The sequence below is a fragment of the Lithobates pipiens genome, unplaced genomic scaffold (assembly GCF_037356315.1).
Source record: "Lithobates pipiens isolate NorthernLeopardFrog02 unplaced genomic scaffold, aLitPip1_a1.2 Scaffold_25, whole genome shotgun sequence".
Lineage (NCBI taxonomy): Eukaryota > Metazoa > Chordata > Amphibia > Anura > Ranidae > Lithobates > Lithobates pipiens.
Window position 1 is genome coordinate 176,968,790 of NW_027507787.1, and position 22,525 is coordinate 176,991,314.

The following is a 22,525-nucleotide window of genomic DNA, read 5'->3' on the forward strand; positions in this document are numbered from 1 at the left end:
GGATGAGCTGTTAGATTTAGAGGTGATGGGGATGAAGTGTTAGATTCAGAGGTGCTGAGGCGTGAGACTTTAGATTTAGAGGTGATGGGGGATGAGGTGTTAGATTTAGAGGTGATGGGGATGAGATGTTAGATTTAGAGGTGATGGGGGATGAGATGTTAGATTTAGAGGTAATGGGGATGAGCTGTTAGATTTAGAGGTGATGTGGGATGAGGTGTAAGATTTAGAGGTGATGGGGATGAAGTGTTAGATTTAGAGGTGATGGGGGTGAGACTTTAGATTTAGAGGGGATGAGGTGTTAGATTTACAGGCGATGGGGGATGAGATTATAGATTTAGAGGTGATGGGTGATGAGATTATAGATATAAAGGTGATGAGGGTGAAATTATAGATTTAGAGGTGATGGGTTATGAGATTATAGATTTAGAGGTTATGGGGATGAGATTATAGATTTAGGGGGGGACCAGTGATGGTGTGTTAGATTTAGGGGTGACCAGTGATGGGGTGTTAGATTTAGAAGTGATCAGTGATGGGGTGTTAGATTTAGGGGTGACCAGTGATGGGGTGTTAGATTTAGAGGTGACAGATTTATTTTGGCTTGAGTGTTACTCTAATAAAATATCACAATGCACTTTCCATGCTCCTGAGCGCTCATTACCTCATATTTATCACTTTTAATTAAAAATGATAATTAAAAACCCCATTATGAGTCAACAGTTCATGTAATTTACTTCATAGTCATTGTGGTGATGCAACTCTAGATTTAGGGAAACTACATGAAACTCAATGAAAAGCTTCCAATAAATATGTTTTTTAGTTTATTTTCATTATGTAATTGTGTGTGGGAGAAATGTTTTTATTCATCAACAAAATGCCTCATGAGAGGTCCCCTCCTCCGCCATCTTCGGGGCTCTTTGCATACACCAGATGTAGTACCTCATGACAAATAGTGCCGGCTCAGCAGCCTGTTTGCCATAAGAATTGGAGGAGAAAGCCCGGAAATCGGCTGTTTGTGAGTCTGGCAGACACAAAGGGATATAATGCAGACATAGGTTCGTGCGGGTGTGGGGGGTGGTAAAAGCCGGGTGTAGGTGCACTCATTGGTCTTCTATACAACAATGATTGTCGGGGAAGAGTTGGCGGCCTCACCACAGAGACAAGGTGGAGCGCAGATCACTCCGCCGTCTCTGCCTGGGAGTCCATTTTAGGTCTACCGAAACCAGGACAATCCCCGGATGTAACTATCATGGCCGCCAACGGTGACTCGGGCAGCGTATGAGGTAAGTTCGGGCAGGGGAGAACGGTCCGGAGGGAGGACGGACGGAGCGGACATGCACGGCTCGGTAATGGCGGCGGCTGTGGTGAAGTACGGGCGGGTGGAAAGTTCGGTTGACTTTGCGGGGCTGGGCGGGAGAAGAAGGGGAGGGGGGCAGAGACGTGCGGGGGGAGGAAACGGTTGATGAGAGCCCGGGCAAAGTTACCGAAAGTTGGCAAAGTTGTGTGAGGGGGAGGCGGGTAGGGGGGTCGGGGGATGTGTGGAGGAGTCACATGAGGGGTCAGTGTCCATCCGCCGCACCTCACACACTGCCGCCCCCCAATACACCCCCCTGCAGATACATCCCCCCCCCCCCAGTACCGGACACACTGACATCTACACTCCATGTGTCTCACCCCATTCTACTATCACTACATGGGGACTGTCTGTCTTCATCACCATTCACCACACTGCCAGGGATAGCCTGCTGTACATTCATTCTTCTCATCACTAACATATAGTATACCCTCTGTCTTCATTCATATATATATATTGCAATCAGGAGGGACCCCAATATACAGAGCCATCACCTCACCCCCCCAATATACAGGGCAATGATTCTTCTCCTCCTCCCACCCCAATATGCAATGATCCACCCCCCCAATATACAGGGCAATGATTCACCCCCCAATATACAGGGCAATGATTCACCCCCCAATATACAGGGCAATGATTCTTCACCCCTCCCACCCCAATATGCAAGGATTCACCCCCCAATATACAGGGCAATGATTCACCCCTCCCACCCCAATATACAGGGCAATGATTCACCCCCCAATGTACGGGGCAATGATTCACCCCCCCAATATACAGGGCAATGATTCACCCCCCCAATATACAGGGCAATGATTCACCCCCCCAATATACAGGGCAATGATTCACCCCCCAATATACAGGGCAATGATTCACCCCCCCCAATATACAGGGCAATGATTCTTCACCCCTCCCACCCCAATATGCAAGGATTCACCCCCCCAATATACAGGGCAACGATTCACCCCCAATATACAGGGCAAGGATGCACCCCCCCAATATACGGGGCAAGGATGCACCCCCCAATATACGGGGCAAGGATGCACCCCCCCAATATACGGGGCAATGATTCCCCGCCCACCAATATATAGGGCAATGATTCCCCGCCCAGGGCAATGATTCCCCGCCCACCAATATATAGGGCAATGATTCCCCGCCCACCAATATACAGGGCAATGATTCCCCGCCCACCAATATAGGACTTGGGTACATTGAATGGGGGGCACTAGCTGGGTTTGTTTAGGACGGCAATACAACCCTCATATTGTTGGGTAATGACGGATGATGGGGAGACATTAAGGGGGCGATGAAGTGTTATGGGGGGGGGGGTTGATGAGATGTTAAGTTCAGGGGTGACAACTGATTACGTGTTCTACGTTTTTAGTGGTGACAGATGATGATGGTTTTAGATTTAGGGATAAAAGTTGACATTTCATAGATTTAGGGGGTGACAGACGAAGTGATACATGTGGGGGTTACAGGTGATAGATGTGACCTTTTTATAGACTTTGGGGTGACATGATGCATCAAAGATTTAGAGGTGATGAGAAGTCGTAGGTTTAGGGGGTGAATGTGACCCTTTTATAGACTCGGGGGACAGATGATGTCATAGATTTAGGGGGGACAGATGTGACCTCTTATAGACTTAGGGGGGGGCAATGTTTCCTAGATTTAGGGGTGTCAGATTTGGAGGTGACATTGATTTAAGGCTGTGTTATGACAGATGTTGTGGATTTCTTATTTGAGGTTCTTATGGTACCATCATAAACACTGTACGGTTGAGTAATGACGGATAATGCATTCTAGATTTAGGGGTGACAGATAACCGCACAGATTTGGGGGACAGATAATATTAGATTGGGGGGCAGATGAAGCATTATAGATTTAGGGGGGTTATAGATGCAGTGTTTTAAGGGTGACAGTGATACATTTGAAGAGGACAAATGATGCTACATTAGATTTAGCGGTGACAGATTACAATGTGCACAACATTTGGAGATGACAGACGATAAATACATTTAGAGTCAACAGATTCATTTTATACTTGTGTGGTACTATAATAAAAACCATCATAAGGCTGCGTTATGACACATGATGATAAGTTTAGGTTTTGGGGTGAGCGATGTGTGTGGGGGGCAGATGAAGTTGGGTTTGGGGGGGAGGCAGATGGTGTTACAGATGTGGGGGAAGGTGACGAAGTGTTATGAATTGGGTGATAGACACACCATCAGTTTAGAGATGCTAAAACATTAGAATTAGAGGTGACCTGTGTGATACTACGGGATGGGAAAACCACCGCAAGGTTACGTTTTGGCTAATAAACATTATATATTTAGGGGTGACAGATGACAAGTGTTATAGATTTGGAGGTGACAGATGAATAATCATGGATGATTTAGGGGGGCAGATAACACTATAGATTTAAGGGTGACAACAAAGTATTAGAAGACTTAGAAGTGACGGGTGATGAGGTTTTAGATTTAGAGGTGACGCTTCATTTGTGCCTGTGGAGTACTGCAATAAAACATCACAATGTTGAGCAGCGACAGATGACTGAAACATTATAGTAGATATAGGGGTGACAGTTGACAAGATGAGGGTGACTGTTAGATATTGGACATGACATGACAAAGTGGTATAGACTTGGGAGTGACAGTTGATAAATCATTGTCTTTTTTGGGGGGGGGGGGGATGTGGTTAAATAACTTGTTAAACACATTTAGAATTTAAAAAAAAACATTAGTAAGTAAAATATCTTTGTACTAATTACTGTCATCTAGAATATTAAAACAATCTATATTGTAATTATTTTTTTTTTTTTTACATTAATAAAAAAAATGTGCAGTTAGGAAGCTAAAAAATTCCAACCTTAAGAAAAAATATCCCTCCCTTTTTTCTGTAACTGGAAAGATAGCCCTCCCTTGTCCTGTAACAGCAAAGATAGCCCTCTTTTTCTGTAGCAGGATTTTATTTAACAGTCTAACTAAATTCCGCCCGCTATTGATTTGATCTGGTGAGGTGTACTGGTAATAAAGTGTCATGTTGAGTTGATAGATGATGAAACATTAAGGGTTGTCAGATGACCGTCTCATAAATCTAGGGGAGCAGATGACAAAGAATGATATATTTAGGGGTGACAGATAAAGCCTCATAGATCTTGGGGAGCAGATGAGACAGAAACTTTTAGGGGGTGACAGATGACGGAGCATTATAGCTTGAAGTGAGTGTGAAGATGGAAAAGCATTATAGATTTACAGGTACATTTAGGAGTGACGGATGATGACATGTATAGAAATGACAAAGCATTAGATTTGACAGATTATTTGGGTTTATATGGTACTATAATAGAACATCATAACGTTGACTTCTGACACATGATGGTGTTATTGATTGGGGGGGAGGTGACAATCATCCAAAGCATTGAATTGGTATAGGTTTAGGGTGATGGTTGATAAAGTGATGTAATCCTTTCTCTAAGGTTCTTTACTTGGCTTAATAAATACACCTTCAATATGGAAAGAAGATTGGTAAATGATAAATCTGCTTCCACAGTGTGATTTATAATGCATTACAAAATGGTTTTAGGGTGATGAAGGATCACCTGACTGGACTGGGCCATAGAGACGGATATTCTGCTCTCCAGTATAAATGTAATTGTGGATTGATGATCAAAATGATCTTACGTCACGATGGGTTTCGGGGTGATGGTTTATAAAGTGGTATAGATTTGGAGTGACTCTGAATGAAAGGTTATAGACTTGGGGGGGGGGGGGGTGATAGATGATGAACTTTATAGATTTGGGGGGGGGGGTGGAGGATACATTTTTATAGATTTAGCAGTGACCAAGAACAAACCATTATTGATTTAGGGGTAAAAATATTGAACTGTGATTGAGCATTGATGGAGGACACATGTAGGGGTGATGAATGATTTTGTTATAGCTCTGGGGTTGATAGATGATGACTCTTTTAGATTTAGGGGTATGGGAGAATTTTTGATTAGCATTTTGAAATGTAAACTTGTTTTGGGGGGTAGACTATCCATTACTGTGTAGGTTCAGTTACAGTTGGACTTGCAGTAGCCAGGTTGACAGTAGAAACCATGCAGCATGTGTCCATCACGTTATGTTTCTTTAATGCTGTTTACTGGGATTAGTTTACAAAAGGAGTAAAATGTGGTCACTTTGTAAGGTACTTTTTTCCCTTAGCTTAGTGAATGTGGTGAAAACTCAGTTTGCAAGGAAACCCAATCACATGCAAAAAAAGAAAAAGTTTGCACGTGATTGGCTGATTGAAGTCAGCTGAGCTTCACCTCCTATACCAAGCTAGGGGAGTTTTCCCCTTTAAGTAAACAGCCTAAACTCTATTGTAAATCGACCCCCGTGTCTTTGTGACGGACTTACCTTTGTCCACATGGTGAAGCTCCTTTAAAATCCATCTTGCATGGAAAAAATATGGTGTATTTTGTGTCATTCATCCAAGGTCAAAGTTGCCTTCTTGTGTTATGATAAATAAATTGGTAATCCTAATCCAGTAATTTCTGTGTCTTGTGTTGATGGCGTTTAGGACTCTGGGCTTTTTACCAGATTCCCAATAACCTTCAGTCCCTTTTAGGTTTTGGAGGTGATACGTATTGCTGTCAACATTCCAGTGTGTAGTGTACTTTTGCTGTTCCCTCCTCAAGAGAACATAAGATGTGAACGACATTGGAATTGTGTTATGCTCCTGACACAGAAAGCACCATATTATTTTACATTTATTGCCCTCAACCCTTCTTTTTTTTTTTTTTTGTGCATTTATAATTATTAAAACATATAGTTAATAATAATTCTAATGTATATAATAAAAAGGTGAATTATCACTCATTTTTTTTTTCTTTTTAATGAAATGCATTACAATTATTGGATATGCTTGACAAAGGCAAATTTTTCCCTAAGTGAAAATGGAAACTACATAATGTTAAAGGAACTGTATGCATGCAACAATAAAATTGTTGTGATTTGCATGACAGAGTTTGAGTGCTGTTCACATGTTCATAAAACATCCATTGCATCCACTTATCTCATATAAATGGTTACAGACTATCAAAATTGCTCATGTGTTGAGTATGTAGGTGGTATGTAATGACTCGCACAGATCATTTTTCAAGAAAGGGCAGGGGAATTTTTCACACACATTGGTGAAATGTGTTTTGAGCATTCTCTTTGCAAAGAATAACCTGTCTGGTGCAAGAAAACAAAAAAATGCATTTTTACGTGCACATTTTAGCATGATGAAAGTCAACTGAGCTTCCCTACATTTACAAAGCCACAATTTTGGGTAAAGTTCCCTTGAAAAAGTGAGTGTATTTATTTGGTAAGGGGACTTTAGTCTTTAAAAAAATAAATAAAAATTCTTAGCTAATTGGTGAAATTTCACTTTATCCAATCGCCTGCAAAGAAAACAAAAAACCCAAGAATTTTCCTTGCGCATTACTGGATGATGGGAGACAGCAGAGCTTCACCTCATTCACTAAGCTCAGTGAAAACTCCTTTCCAAAGTAAATTGCGTGCTTCTCCTTTTAATAAATTAACCCCAGTGAGTTCCATTTAGACAGACTGATTTACTAACTGATTTGAGAATGTTCACACAATAAAATGTGTGTTCAATTAAACGATCTACTCTTGTGCAGATGAAAAAAATGAACAGGGATTTTTCTTTTCACATGATTGAATAATCAAAGTGAATATTCACAAATTTTATTGCATGAGCCTTCTCAGACCCTTTGTAAATCTGCCTCACAGTGCGCCTTTTGCCATACCACAGTCTCTACACCATGTGTTTGATAAACTGCATTCATTTTGTATTTGAAGTGATAGAGAGGGTTGATTTCCTAAAACTGGAGCACTCAGAATCTGGTGCAGATGTGCATGGTAGCCAATCGGCTTCTAACTTCAGCTTGTTCAATTAAGCTTTAACAGTAAACCTGATTGTTTTCTAGGCAGAGCTGCCCCAGATTTTGCACTCGCCAGTTTTAGTAAATCTCCCTGTGTCTCCTACACTAAACAACACAGAAAGCTTAATCTGAATGCGCACAAGTAATAATTCTTTCCTTCCACCTGAAGTTGAATGTTCACGTGTCTGCGTTAAGGCGCCATGATCAGTGCAGTCCTTAATGTGAACCGTCTGTTTACAGAGCAGCACCAGGCATCCCCTCTTGGCTTCTGTGAGCTTTGATAGGGATATGAAAAATCTCCCACCATGCACCATAGGCCTCAGAGTGATCACATATTTCATGGTGGTTGACAGCAGAGATTTCTCCCAGTGAAATTTTTTTTCGTTGCAAATCATACCAAAGGAAATATGTTTTATGGGCATTTTAATTTTTTTTTTCTTTAAATCTGTTTATTTTTATTTAACTTGTTACCTTTTCTTTAAGGTATATTATTTGTCTTAGCTTTACGTTATTTTAATTGAAATCATTAATAATAGAAATGGTAACTTTTTTGTAACTATGTATTGCCAATCTGTGACAGACTTCTCTACCAAATCAGCATATAAATAAAGAAAAGAACAGTAGTAGATATTCAAGTTCTCTGCAGTTTTCTGACTCTGTACAAAAAATACTTTTTATTTTCCCAGAAATATTATAATATGACACAATGGTGTCTTCATTAGCGGTAGTTGGAATGGTCGGTGTTTACATGTCTTCATAATCCTGTGTGTTTTGTGTTTTTTATTTTGTTTTTTGTATTTAATTTTTTTTAATCATTTTTGTATACACTTGGATGACAGCAGAGTACTTGGATGTCTACTACTCTTTTTTATTTTATTTTTTTTATTATTTATGAGATCATTAAATGCCTGTTCCAGGAGACATAAATCTTGTTGATATGTCTTAGGGAAGAGTATTTAACATGCACACAATTTTTCCAGCCCACTTTGCTATTGTAGCAGCTGTACAGCTCTTTCTGTAATTGTAGAACTAATGTATATAATTAGACATTACGCCATACTTCTATCGTAGTAAAGCATGCTTCTAACCTGATCCTATTCTAGCAGTTTTACAGCACTTTGGATCAACATCCAGAATATTCTGTTTTTTTATGAAGCCAACTGATTGTGTTTTTAAAATGAAAATGCTGTATATTTTCATGGCCTGTGCTTTGAGTTCACAGTAGAAAAAAAAAGATTTTGAAGGGAATGTTGCTGTTCAGTATAGTCATTCTCCCCCTAGTGGCTCCCTGTATATCAGACAAGGGCAGTTATAGCTGCTTATATAAAATCCAGAACACTCAGACAGTGTAGCATGTGTGTTTTTTCTTTATTTTTTTCCTTTATTATCAGCCTGAGTTATTAGACTTGCATTGGATTGCAAGAATTTCTAAGGTGCAATTACTTTGTGGTTATGCTAAGTTGTGCCAATGTGCAAAAATGGCTGCCACATATACACATGTAATTAAAAAAACAGCAATAAAAATTAAGGTTTAATCATTACACTTTTGAAAGGTTACTTGGAATAGGCTGATTATTCACCTATACAGCTGCAATTTAATATAAAACTTTTTTACATATTTTATCTTTAATAGTGTAAGAATTCTCTATACACTTTTTATATACGCTTGTATTCAGTTTCACAACTTACTGATTGTGTGTTCAATTATTAATCCATAAACAATATAGGGAGAAGCTAAGCTTTGCTAAGTTATAACCATATAACCATATAACATACAAACCTTAACATAATTTTCTAATTACCAGTAAATGGAAATGTAGACCTGATTATAAAGGGCAATCTGTATCATTATTAGTGCCATACAACACTATGACAGTAGTTTTTCCGCGATAAGTGACATTTTTGTTGCCATGTTAAAACTTCATAAAACAAGGCAGAATTGGAACATAAATATGTGTGTGTATATATATATATATATATATATATATATATATATATATATATATATATATATATATATATATATTATATATATTTTTTTTTTTTTTTTTTATAAACTTTAGTAAGTAGATTTTGTTTTTTTGGTCGGCTCTAAGAAAGATGCTTATTGCTTTTAAGTTATTTTTGGTTCTAGTTGTATTAAAAATTATAGAAGCTGTTTGCATGAAGTGGTTATGTTGTTGAAGTTGTGAATCAATTTTATAAGTAATCACTAAAAAAGTTACAGCCCTTTAAAGCCTTATGTGACGTGTGAGATTGTGTGGTGTTACCTGGAAATTTCAGTCAGTAATGCTAAACAGTTCAGAGGGTGGGGACATCTATATAGAATGACTGACTGCTTTTGAAGCACAGACCTATTTATCATTACCAAGTTTTGTAGCTATTAGTACTCAGTGATTCATCAGTGTTTACTGGACTTAGTTGGCTACTAGTTTTATATTAAACCAAGTGTTGAAGGCCAGTAGAAAATGCAAGCCTATTTCTTTTTTTTTTTTTTTTTAATGGGGCAATTTAATTTACAGAAATGTTGTAGGACAACATTTTAATCAGATAGAAAATATTTCCTAAACGTAAAGCATTTTTTCTTGAAACTTGTATCAAATATATATTTGTTTTTCTTTAATGAAGATGAGCTTTGGGTGATTATTATTACAAGGGTAGTTTTGTAATGTTAAGGTGTTTCCTTGCTATACTTCTGCTGTATTTTTTATTTCATTATGTTAAAATGCTTTGTTTTTCTTTTCACACCTAATCTAAAATATAAATTGAACACAAACAAGTTTAATTAAAATCGGCATTTAAGCATTTTTTTTTTTATGTACTTGTAGATTGTGCCGAAACCAATGTTGATGCATATTCAACTAGAGTAAGATTGCATCAGAAAGTCTTTCAGTAGATTTCCAGTTGCATGATTTGGGAGGAATGTACATAAATGCCTTCTTGTCAAACCAGGAATATATGCTCTGTTTGTGCATTTACGCTTATTTTCTTAAGTATAAGAAAGGCCTAAATGGAGAACGTTGTCCAGCTTTAAACCTTATGAAGACAGTTTTCTTTCTTTTTCTTAGCTGTACATGAGAAAAACATTTTAACCCTTTTACAGTCATTGATGTGTTCACTTGATTTGCCATGTACTTTACGTTAAAGCCCATTTAATCCTTTTTTTAAATTTTTTTTTTTTTTTATGTATCGCATCACTTTAGTTTTGATATTGTTTTTAATATAATCTCTTTCTGTTTAGGCCCCCCCAAATACATCATTGGAAGAATAACTAAAGATCAAAGGAGAAAAAAATGCACAAGGTGGGTTAAGATATAAAACAATATAACTTTTAAGAATGTATTTTTATTTAAATTTGTTATTTCTAATTACATTTATTTTAAATTATGTCTCTTGAAATGTGTTTTGGGTGAAGGCATTGAATGCATAGGAGATTCCATTGTTTTACCTATGTACAGGCGCATCTTTAAAAAAAAAAATTTGAATATCAAAAAGTAAAATTTATATCTGTAATTCAATGTGAAACTTGTATATTATATAGATGCGACACACACACACACACACACACACACACACACGTGCTTTTAATTTTGATGATTATGGCTTACAGCTAGTGAAAACCCCAAATTCAGTCTCATTCATGTCCAACACAGATAAGTATGTACTCAATACTTGGTCAGGGTTCCTTTTGCATGAATTAATGCATCAGTGCGGTGTGGCATGGAGGCAGTCAGCCTGTGGCACTTCTGAGGTGTTATGGAAGCTCAAGTTTCTTTGATGGCAGCCTTTTGGTGTCTCTTCTTCCTCTTGACAATACCCCACAGTTTCTCTGTGTGGTTTAGGTCAGGTGAGTTTGGTGGCCAATCAAGCACAGTAATAACAAGATCATTTAAACCAGGTATTAGTACTTTTGACAGTGTGGACAGGTGCCAAGTCCGGCTGGAAAATAAAATCTGCATCTCCATAAAGCTGGTCAGCAGAGGAAAGGTCTATAATTTCCTGATAGAGGGCTGTGCTAACTTTGGACTTGAGAAAACACAGTGGACCAACACCAGCAGATGACATGGCTTCCCAAATCATCACTGACTTTGGAAACTTCACACTGGATCTCGTGCAACTTTCATTCTGTGCCTCTCTAACTCCAGACTCTGGAAGACTGATTTCCAAATGAAATGCAAAATTTACTTTCATCCGAAAAGAGGACTATGGCCCACTGAGCCAACATTCCAGTTCTTTTTCTCCTTAGCCCAGGTAAGAGCCTTCTGACGTTGTCTCTGGTTCAGCGGTGGCTTCACACAATTAATGTGACAGTTGTAGCCCATGTCCTGGATACTTTCTGTGTGTGGTGGCTCTTGAAGCACTGACACCAGGCGTAGTCCACTCCTTCTGACTCTCCCCCAAATTCTTGAATGGGCTTTGCTTCACAATCCTCTCAAGACTGCGGTTATCCCTATTACTTGTGCACCTTGTTCTACCACACTTTTTTTTTTCTTTCCACTCAACTTTCCATTAATGTGCTTGGATTCAGCAATCTGAACAGCAAGCTTCTTTAGCATTGACCTTTTGTGACTTGCCCTCCATGATTGTGTAACCTACTGATCCTCACTGAGAGACCATTTAAAGGCTCAGGAAACCTTTTACAGGTGTTGAGGTAATTAGCTGATTAGAGTGTGACACCACGAGTCTACAATACTGAACTTTTTCACAATATTCAACTCTTCTGAGATACTGAAATTTGGGTTTTCACTAGCTGTAAGCCATAATCCTCAAAGTAAAAAAATGCTTAAAATATATCACTCTGTGTGTAATGAATCTATATAATGTGTTTCACTTTTTTGAAATTAATTACTGAAATTTAACTTTTGATATTCAAATTTTTTGAAATGCAACTGTAAAAATTTAGAATGTTTTTTCATTTCCACCAATTGTGTTAGGTTTACAATATCCATTTTCATTATATTTTTATAGGTAAATGCCGGTCACAGATTTAATTGACCTTCATCCACAATTTCTCAGCTAAATTAATGATGCGTTCACCAAGTAAAGACTTTATGGATGCAGAAGAATCTACATCTGCAAAAGATGGATTATGGGATTATGGTGGAAATGCTTTTGTCACCAGCCAACCAAACACCGACTCGTTTTCCATAAATGAAAAGGTTTTACATGGACCAGAGGCAAACCCCATTCAATCTGTAAACCAAGTGGGGGAAAGTAGTAGCATAAATGACACAGCTGAAATAACTTCCAAGTCACTATGTAAGAAACAAACTGCAAGGAAATCGGTGGGCAGAGGAAGCCTTAATGGAAATTCAGATGAGCAGAATGCAGAAATCAAGCTTGAACCAAACATAGATGACGATTCTGCTAATATAGCGGCAAAGGTACTTCACTTTTTCTGTCAAAAATGCAAAAATGGCATTCGCTACAGCCCCAATGATCTTCAAAAACACTTTCTAATATGCCATAATGGAGAATTACCCCTCTATCCATGTGAAATGTGTAACTTCTCAGCTAGTGATTTTCAGGAATTTAAACAACACCGAAAAACCCATAGGAGTGCGCTAGTTAAATGTGAGATCTGTAGCAATGACTATTTATATACCTTATTGGGTTTAACAAAGCATTTCTCAGTTGCACACTGTGTCAATGGCCACTTCAGCTGCTCAAAGTGCAGATTCACCACCAGAGATGTTGGCACCTTTGTTCAGCACATTCATAGGCATAATGGAATTGAATATGCTTGTCAAAAGTGCAACCATATTAGCTACTCAAAAGCGGAGTTCCAGAGACATCTTCAGGGACACAGTACAATGTTGCCATTTAGCTGTCAGTACTGCAACTACAGTGCAATGCGAAAGGATTTTATTGTGAAACACATATTAGCCAAGCATGCAGAGCATGTTCACACAAGAGATGAACATATCGTAGACAGTGCTAATGCGCAAACGGCACAAACAAATGCTGGTCCGAAACATGTTTTAAAAAATTGCCCAACAGATATTCAAGATAAATCGTGGAGACAAGATGGAACAGAAAAAGCCGGAGAAAGCATTGAAAGGTCTAATAGTTTGCAGTTTAAATCGCCAGATAAAGACCAGGCTGTGAAAGACATTTGGGTCAATGTTAACTCTGAACAGCCTTTAAATGATGGACCTTCACCTGTAACCACAATAAATTGCAACAAAGAGGATGCAAGTACGCAAGGTAGTTTGGGACTCTTACAAAATGTAGTTCACGGGCCAACTGTGCTAATGGTAAAAAACAATAAAATCACTGTTCCAGCAAATTACAGTGCAACTTTTGTGGGTTACAAAATGGTTAACGGAAAGCAAAACCTGGTTATCAAGTTATTACCTTCCAATAAGCAGCCCACCAGTACTTCGCAGCCATCACCTCAATCCTCAAATAGCTTGCCTCGTTTTTCTCACAGCACTAACCATGGATCATATGGAGCACCAAATACAGAGAATCGTTTGACTCCATCATTTAAACCTCCTTCAATGCAGAACTCAGCGCCTGGTACTCCAGTGGAGAAACAGTCTACATCTGTGTCGGCTACAACTGCAGCACTTGGTGCACTCATTGCAAGAAAAAATGAATCTCTTTCCAGGCTGGGAACCATAAGCAGACCACCCTCTTTTGAAAACTCACACAAAAATGTGGCCAGCTTTAATTCACCAACATCTTCAGCTTCAGCTATAGGCAGGAAGATCAAAGAAGAACCCGAGGAATACAATATTAACGAACACCAGTTTTTTGACACTGACCACAACCATGAAACTGCTAAGGATCAAATGCATTCTTCTACTTCTGGGTCAAGTCAATATGTTGATCCAACTACTGGATTTGTGTATAAACCTCAACATCGCAACGAAAGCAGTGGAATGACCTCTGCTGCAGCCATGTATTCGAAGGACCTGAACAGTTCACTTTTACATTCATCCACAGCAAGTGGTCTGGGGAATTTCCCTTATTCTGCCTTTCCACCTAAAAATGCCTTTGGAATGAGAGGTGTCCAATTTAATGACCGATTCCCAAGACCAGCAGAAATGAACAAAAGTAATGCACCCTTCATGCCAAGGATTACTTCAGTATTTTCATTACAAAGCCGTCTGCCTGATCCAAAACCTTTTCCAAAAAACACTTACTTGCATAATATACTGCAAGATAACAAAAGAGCAAATGACAAAGTCTGCTTAACAAAAACATCAAGCCCACTTACTAGCAACAATGCATCTGCTTTTGCAAAGCAGTCATTGTCCAGCCCTGTTCCAAGATTTGATAGTCGTATAACTAATGGTAATGTTCCATCAGCTGTGTTCTTGAAGCAAGAACCCGATTCTTCAGGATCTGGTATTAAAATGTCTTTTCCCACAAGAGTAAGTGAGCTCATAAAAACACACTCTGATTCAATAGTTAACCAACAGCTGACAAAAGATAGAATTGGCACTATAACAAAACCTGGACCGGCTGCTTTTCATTTGCTTCGTGCACCACAAGTCTCTGGTATGCCACAGGGCAATACTGTTCTTTATCCATCTGGTGCTAATAGGTTTACATTGCCGGTTTTAGCTAATAATCAGCCTGGTGCAAGAATGATGACATCCCAGACAAGGGCTCCTACTACAGCAACATTCACTAATCCCAACCGAGTTAATGCACCGGTTATGCTCAATACAAAACCTGGCATGGTATTAACAATTGCCAATGGACCATTTGGTACCATAAGAAATGTGACGAATGTGAATAATGGTAGCTCTCAGGTAATGAGTACGGTGAACACTATAGGAAAAATGGCACTTCCTAGATTACAGCGTCCTCCTGTACCTCATATTTTAAAGCCAGACTTTGGAACCTCTCCAAATAATCTTTCGGCCAATATCATTTCTGGTTCTTCTGTAGGAAGCAAACTTCCAATAAACCTGAATGTTCTCCAGTATTGTGTCAACTCAGATGGGTCAAGAGGAATAACTGGAAGTGGGGATAGTAACAAGCAACAACACATGCAAAAGCAGCCATTTTATGCCCTTTTGCCTGATGGAAAGCAAGCAGTCCTGCTAAACTATGTTTTGCCAAATAGTGCTTCAACTGCAAACATGCAGAAAACTGTCCAGGTGAACCAGGTCAGCCGGGCACTTGTACCAAAGAAACCTGAGGAGGTTCAGCATGCCACTTTATTGGGAAATAGTGATCAGATGAAGACCATGTCAACATCAGTTAAAGAGGAGGACACTAGTGCATTTGATGGCTATGGTGGAAAGATGCCTGCAGGTATAGTCAGCAGTGCAGTTTGTTCGCAGAGTAAGCCAGCAGAACGAAAACTTTGTTTAAGGTCCAACTCTAGTTCTGCTTCATTAGAAGATCATTTGTCTCCTGAAAGTGATGACAAAACAGTCTCTCCATCTTCAAAGGTGCCTAAATCAAAAGTCAAGCAAAATAATTTGAATATATTATCAAATTCTAAAAATAGGTCTTGCAAAAGAAAAGTATCAGATTCAAGCAGTTATGAAGCGGATTATGAATTTAAAACAAAAAAGAGAGTAATCGAGTACATGCAGGAAGTCCCACGAAAGCAAATGTTGCACAGAAAGTGCAAGGCAAAATCGTACACAAGTGAAGTAGGAAGTCCTCCAGAAATGCCTTCACCAACCCCACCACCATCACCATCTCCACCACCCCTCGAACTTACTAAGGATGTAGTAAGGGCACTAAGATTGTTTCCTGTCAACGCTAATCAACTTGTAAAGTATCCCCAAAGGGATCAGCCTGTTGTTGTGTTAAACCATCCAGATGCTGATATTCCTGAAGTAATCAGTCTTATGAGAACCATCTCAAAGTTTAAAGCTCATGTTCTAAAGGTGTCATTGTCTAAAAGCACACTTGAAGCCCTTCTAGAGTCGGGGCTACTGAGTGATGGGAGGCGCCACCGCCGCTCGAAGCCTGTGAGCCCTGTAAAAGAACGATTTGTCCTTAAACTGACCTTAAAGAAAACTAGCAAAAACAATTACAAAATTGTGAAAAATACACCTACTGACAGGCTTCAGGCTAAATTTAACTGCTGGTTTTGTGGTCGGGTTTTTGACAATCAGGATGAGTGGGTAGGACACGGCCAACGACATCTCATGGAAGCTACAAAGGATTGGAACACGTTGTTTTAATAGTTGACTCTAAAGCGTTTTACTTGTTGCTTGTAAGATTGCTGTTCATATTTTCCTGTTTCTTACCAGCATTATTTTCAAAGTGTTTCTCTCACCATTTTTATTTTTTCCAACTACAATCCAGTCCAGTATTTTGACATAAAGACTTGCGCTATTGCTATTCGGCTTTTCATCATACCTTTTTACTTTTTGTAATTTTTCTTATGGAATATGATGTAAACTTTGAGTATTCAAATTATCACACTTTTTTCACACAATTTTTCTTTTTCGTTTTTAAATTACTGGAAGTAATATGGGGAATTTAAGTGATTTAAAAAAATCCATCAGTGCAAGGTTTGTTGAACTACAGTGCAAGAATTGTTTACAAAGCCATGTATAATTGTGTGAATTCTGCAGTTGTTAATATACAGGTGTGTACTTTGTATATTCTTACAGCAATGACTCGATCTTCATGTACACTTCGTTTTCAATTGCCAGAAAAATGTATAATAGTACACCTGGTCAGAAAGCCTTGAAAAACACATTTTTCATCTGTCTAAATTTTTATACAAAACTTCGTAAAACACCGTTTAACTTTTTTTTTTTTTTCTTCTGTTTGTCAAGTGTAAATAAAAAAAAAAGCATGATTGCCAAGACGTTGAGATGCTTACATTGCTAATTTTGATGGAAATTAAAAGTGAATAATTGTGAATGGCTGTATATATGCATCTTGTTATTTTTGCAAATTCTGTGTACAAAATTGTGTACTCTTTAAATTTCTCTATTAAATAATATTCCATGTTTTTAGTTTGAAACAGATTTCAGTGTCTCAACAGAACTCTAAATCTCTAATGAGATTAGATGATATGGCTTGCCACAAAAACACAAGTTAATTTTGGAACTCTTTGTACTATCCCCCTTTTATTCTTTTATTATTTATTTACTGTCCTATTTTTTTATTTTATTCTTTGTTATAACAGGAAGCAAGGAAGTTTGTGTGTGTGTGTGTGTGTGTGTGTGTTATATGTCATTTTTTTTTTATTATGCACACACTCCTCTCCTTGTAAATATTTTATTAAATCTTTACGTGTACCAACGCTGAAGAAATTACTTTGCTACAATGTAAAGTAGTGAGTGTATAGCTTGTATAACTGTAAATTTGCTGCCCCCTCAAAACACACATAGCCATTAATGTCTAAATTGCTGGCAACAAAAAATGAGCACGCCCCACTTTTGAAAATGTCCAAATTGGGCACAAAGTGTCAATATTTATGTGTGGTGGAGGGGGGATTATAGCCCTTTCCTGTTCCAACATGACTACTCGCCAGTGTACAAAGCAAGGTCCATAAAGACATGGATGAGTGAGTTTGGGGGTGGAGAATCTTGACTGGCCTGCAGAGTCCAGCCCTAAACCTGATAGAACACCTTTGGGATGAATTAGAGCGGAGACTGCGAGCCAGGCTTTCTCATCCAACATCAGTGCCTGACCTCACAAAGGTGCTTCTGGAAGAATGGTCCAACATTCCTATAGACACAGTTCTAAACCTTTTGCGTTCAGAAGAATATAAGTCATGGCTGCAAAGGATGGACCAACTCAATATTGAACCCTACAGACTAAGACTGGGATGCCATTAACCACTTCAAACCCGGACCATTTGGCTGGCCAAAGACCAGAGCAATTTCTGTGTTTTGGTACTGCTTTGCTTTAACTGACAATTGCATGATCATGTGACATGGCTCCCAAGCAAAATTGTGGATAAAAGGTGAAGTAGCGCTAGTTAAACCAATCTAGTAAACTGGTGAATAAATATCTGACCAATTATCAATAAGTGATATACGTATCCATAAACAGTGATAAGTTCAAAAAATATTAATGATAATCCCACAACACGTGATCCAAATCAATATAAATGCAATAAATACTGATGTGAGAAGGAAAAAAAAAATCAATTTGAATAAGGTGCAATGTAGATGAAATATAAAGTGCAATATTGGAAAAATAAAATCCACAGAATATATTAAAATATATTATGAATAAAGCAGCAATAAATAGTGAACTAATGCTCTAAAAATGCACTATAAATAAGGTGCAGTGCCTTGTGCAAAAATTGGCATATCATAAAGATCAAATAGAAAAAATAAATAGAAACCAGAGTACTGACTCCAAATAATCTTGCAACAATATCACTCTTTTTTTCTATAAAGACAAATGGTAGTGAGGGGAAAAAGAGCTGGTGTGGAAGTCCAACAAAGGGAATCGTATAGTTCAAATAGAAAGAAAACAGTTCTGTCTCCAAATAGTCCTGCAATAATATCACTCATTTCCTAGGATATCACACAAAAGAAAAAAGGAAGGTCCTCCATGGTGTAGTATTGTTAAATATATTTTCACATGTATTAAAAAAAATGGTTCACATAAAAAAAATGTCAACACAGGCCAGAAAAAAAAACAGAATGTAAGGCAAAAAACACAACAACAGGACTTCCAGTCACGGCCGTAGCCGGAAGTGATGTCACAGAGCCTTACATAGAAAAAATGGGGTTCCCTCGCGCTATCAAAGTGAAAAATATCTGAATGTGGTATGTCGGTTAGATTGCTGCTAGACTTAAAGTGTATACCATGCACTTGAACAAAAATAAATGAAAAAGGTTATCAGCCCAAACTATATACCATATATTACTACAAAGATGGAATATCCTTGTTTGATATGTATTCTACCTCATTGATAAAGTGCAATAAATCAATAAGTATACCAATACTAATGGTGAATCCTAATACAAATTGCTGCTGTGCAAAACTGCTACTGTGCAAACTACGCAAATAAATTTTCAAAAAATGTGCAACACATTACCATAAATTCATAACGTGAATAAAATAGCTGCTGTTGTGCAGATAATTAAAAGAAACAATATAGTGCAAAATCGTGAAAATCATCAGGTGCTAAATATTAAATAATTGAATGAACACTAAATAGTGCAAAATGGTGCAAGATTATTAGAAAGTGCTGAGTATCAAATGATCCTTTGTGTACACCTTTAAGTATGTAGGTGTACCAATACAGTCCTATTTATATTGAGCAGTGATACCCATAAACAGTAAACATGCAAAAAGTGCTGGTGTGCAGCAATGTGACAGGCAAACTCTTCAGGCGACATCCACTGTGTACTCTTCGTGTGCTCCACTCAGTGCTCTCTATGCGCTTACCTCTAAATGTGTAAGAAATGCCACTCAGATATTTCTAATGAGTCCTCCTGAGTGTGGTAACCAGGGATGATGTCCTTTAAGAGTGCTGTATTCCAATAATGGCTCCCAGTTGGTTAGTTTGCCCGTACATCCACAGCAAATGAAAGCGGGGAATAAGCAGGAAGATCCCATAGCGTAATATGTCTCAAATAGGTTTAATTATGTTTAAAAAATGGCTACTTGCAACAATGCTGAATATGGCAGGCAGATCAAACAATGTGCGGTGTTACAAACGTCTCTATGCGTCACTTCCAGTAACTTCCCTATGCATTACATCACAGATCGTGACTTCATTAGGGGATCCGGATTGGTCAAAAACCTTGTCAATTTAAGAACAGGAAGTGTTTCGTAGGCCATATTGTTGGATACGTGTCTCCAACATGTGGCGGCCATTTTGTTGGTTAGTAAAACTCTTAATCTAACCGCATATAGTGAGTAAAGTGGCAATTATAATTACAGTGGACGTGTGTCTCATACAAGCACACTGTTCACTTTGATCTGGCACAAAACTATATTAAAAACTTCCTATGGTTAAAATGGATTTTTATTATTTATGAATCATGAATTATATTAAAATGTATTTTGAAAAATAAATGAAATAAAGATATTAAAATTCCGAAAAGGAAGAGGCCTTTTAAAATATAACATTTATATAAAAAAATATATACATATAAAATGTGTGTGTGTGTGTGTGTGTGTGTATGTATGTATGTATGTATATATATATATATATATATATATATAATATTGAAAAAATAAAATCAATTAACCTGTATATATGAAAACCGGAAATGATTTATAGAAGGTATTAATACACAGAGATTTAAAAATTACTTAAAAAACGATTTAAGTCGAATTCCACGTTTAACCCATCTGGAACTAAAGTATGTAAGGAGTGGATCCATTTTGATTCCTTTTGGCTAATAGTGCCCCAAAATATTAATTGTGATGGGTCTTTGTTGTGTACCTCTGAAAAATGTCTGCTCACATTATGTTTGGGGAAACCTTTATATATATTTTGGACATGTTCCCTCATCCTAACCATTAGAGTTCTCTTAGTTCTGCCTACATATTGTAGGCTGCAACTGCATTGTATAACATATACCACCCCCTCCGTGTGGCAACTAATGAAATCTCTAATGGTATGTTTTTGTCCAGTGTGTGTAGATATAAATTAATTTAGTTTTATTTTGTGTTTTTTTTTTTATGACGGCATGCAAAGCATTGTTTGCAGGGATAGAATCCTTTCCCTGAAAAAAATGTATACCCACTTGCCGGTGGTGGTTCTACTACGTTTTTTACAATAATATCCCTCAACGTAGGGGCTCTCTTGTATACCACATTGGGTACGTCTGGTAAGATCTGTTTTAAATGATTGTCTTTCTTCAATATATGCCAGTGTTGTTTTTTTTATTAGTTTCTCCACTTCCTTATGTTGGATGTTGTAGTCCAAAACTATAGATGGGGCGTCTGTAGAGCGTTGATTTGGATTTGTGCCCTGCAACATTTTTGTTCTGTCCATTGATTTTACCATATTTATTTGTTTATTGATAAAAAATGTAGTAGAACCACCACCGACAAGTGGGTGTAGATTTTTTTCCAGGGAAAGGATTCTATCCCTGCCGTCATAAAAAAAAAAAAAAAAAAAAAAACACAAAATAAAGTAAATGAATTTATATCTACACACACTGGACAAAAACATACTATTAGAGATTTCATTACTTGCCACACGGAGGGGGTGGTATATGTTATACAATGCAGCTGCAACCTACAGTATGTAGGCAGAACTAGGAGAACGCTAATGGTTAGAATGAGGGATAATGTCCAAAATGTATATAAAGGCGTCCCCAAACATAATGTGAGCAGACATTTTTCAGAGGTACATAACAAAGACCCATCACAATTAATATTTTGGGGCATAGAAAAATATAAAAAAACATGGAAGGGATCCCATAAAATTAGATCTATTAGCCAAAAGGAATCAAAATGGATCCACTCCTTACATACTTTAGTTCCAGATGGGTTAAACGTGGAATTCGACTTAAATTGTTTTTTAAGTCATTTTTAAATCTGTGTGTATTAATACCTTCTATACATCATTTCTGGTTTTCATATATACAGGTTAATTGTTTTTATTTTTCAATATATACTATATATAAATTTTATGTGTATATATTTTTTATAGTTTTTTTAAATATAAATTTTATGTTTAGTAAGTTGCCTTACTAAAAGGCTTCCACCTTTTTCGTAATTAATTTTAATATCTTTATTTCATTTATTTTTCAAAATACATTTTAATATAATTCATGATAAATTTTAACCATAGGAAGTTTTTAATATAGTTTGTGCCAGATCAAAGTGGGCAGTGTGCTTGTATGAGACACACATCCACCGTAATTATAATTGCCACTTTACTCACTATATGCTGTGATATTAAGAGTTTTACTAACCAACAAAATGGCCACCCACATGGAGACACGTATCTAACAATATGGGAGACGAAACACTTCCTGTTCTGGTACTTAAACAAGGTTTTTGACCAATCCGGATCCCCTGATGAAGTCATGACCTGTGACGTAATGCATAGGGGAGTTACTGGATTAAGGAATAACCGGAAGTGACGCATAGAGACGTTTGTAACCGCACATTGTTTGATCTGCCTGCCGTTTTCAGAATTGTTGTAAGTAGCGTCTTTTTTTTATTTTTTATTTTATTTTTTTACCCATTTAGAGGTAAGCACATAGAGAGCACTGAGTGGAACACAAAGAGTACACAGTGGATGTCGCCTGAAGAGTTTGCCTGTCACATTGCTGCACACCAGCACTCTTTGCACTAATTTGCATGTTTACTGTTTATGG

General features: G+C 37.7%; 1 protein-coding gene across 2 annotated transcripts; it reads left to right on the forward strand.

Moving 5' to 3' along the window:
* The first annotated feature begins 976 nt into the window (after positions 1-976).
* Positions 977-17,242, forward strand: ZNF518A (zinc finger protein 518A). 2 transcript variants are annotated; one of them, XM_077455233.1, is made up of 3 exons: positions 977-1,052; positions 10,525-10,585; positions 12,252-17,242. In XM_077455233.1, the coding sequence occupies exon 3, from the start codon at positions 12,308-12,310 to the stop codon at positions 16,442-16,444; it is 4,137 nt and encodes a 1,378-aa protein (XP_077311359.1). In that variant the 5' UTR covers positions 977-1,052; positions 10,525-10,585; positions 12,252-12,307; the 3' UTR covers positions 16,445-17,242. The 2 variants fall into 2 exon arrangements, with proteins under 2 accessions (XP_077311359.1, XP_077311358.1); XM_077455232.1 differs by lacking the exon at positions 977-1,052 and adding an exon at positions 1,138-1,280.
* Positions 17,243-22,525: the final 5,283 nt, after the last annotated feature.

Excerpts from the sequence above, each read along its gene's own strand:
- ZNF518A (XM_077455233.1), top strand. The coding sequence starts at position 12,308 with ATGATGCGTTCACCAAGTAAAGACTTTATGGATGCAGAAGAATCTACA.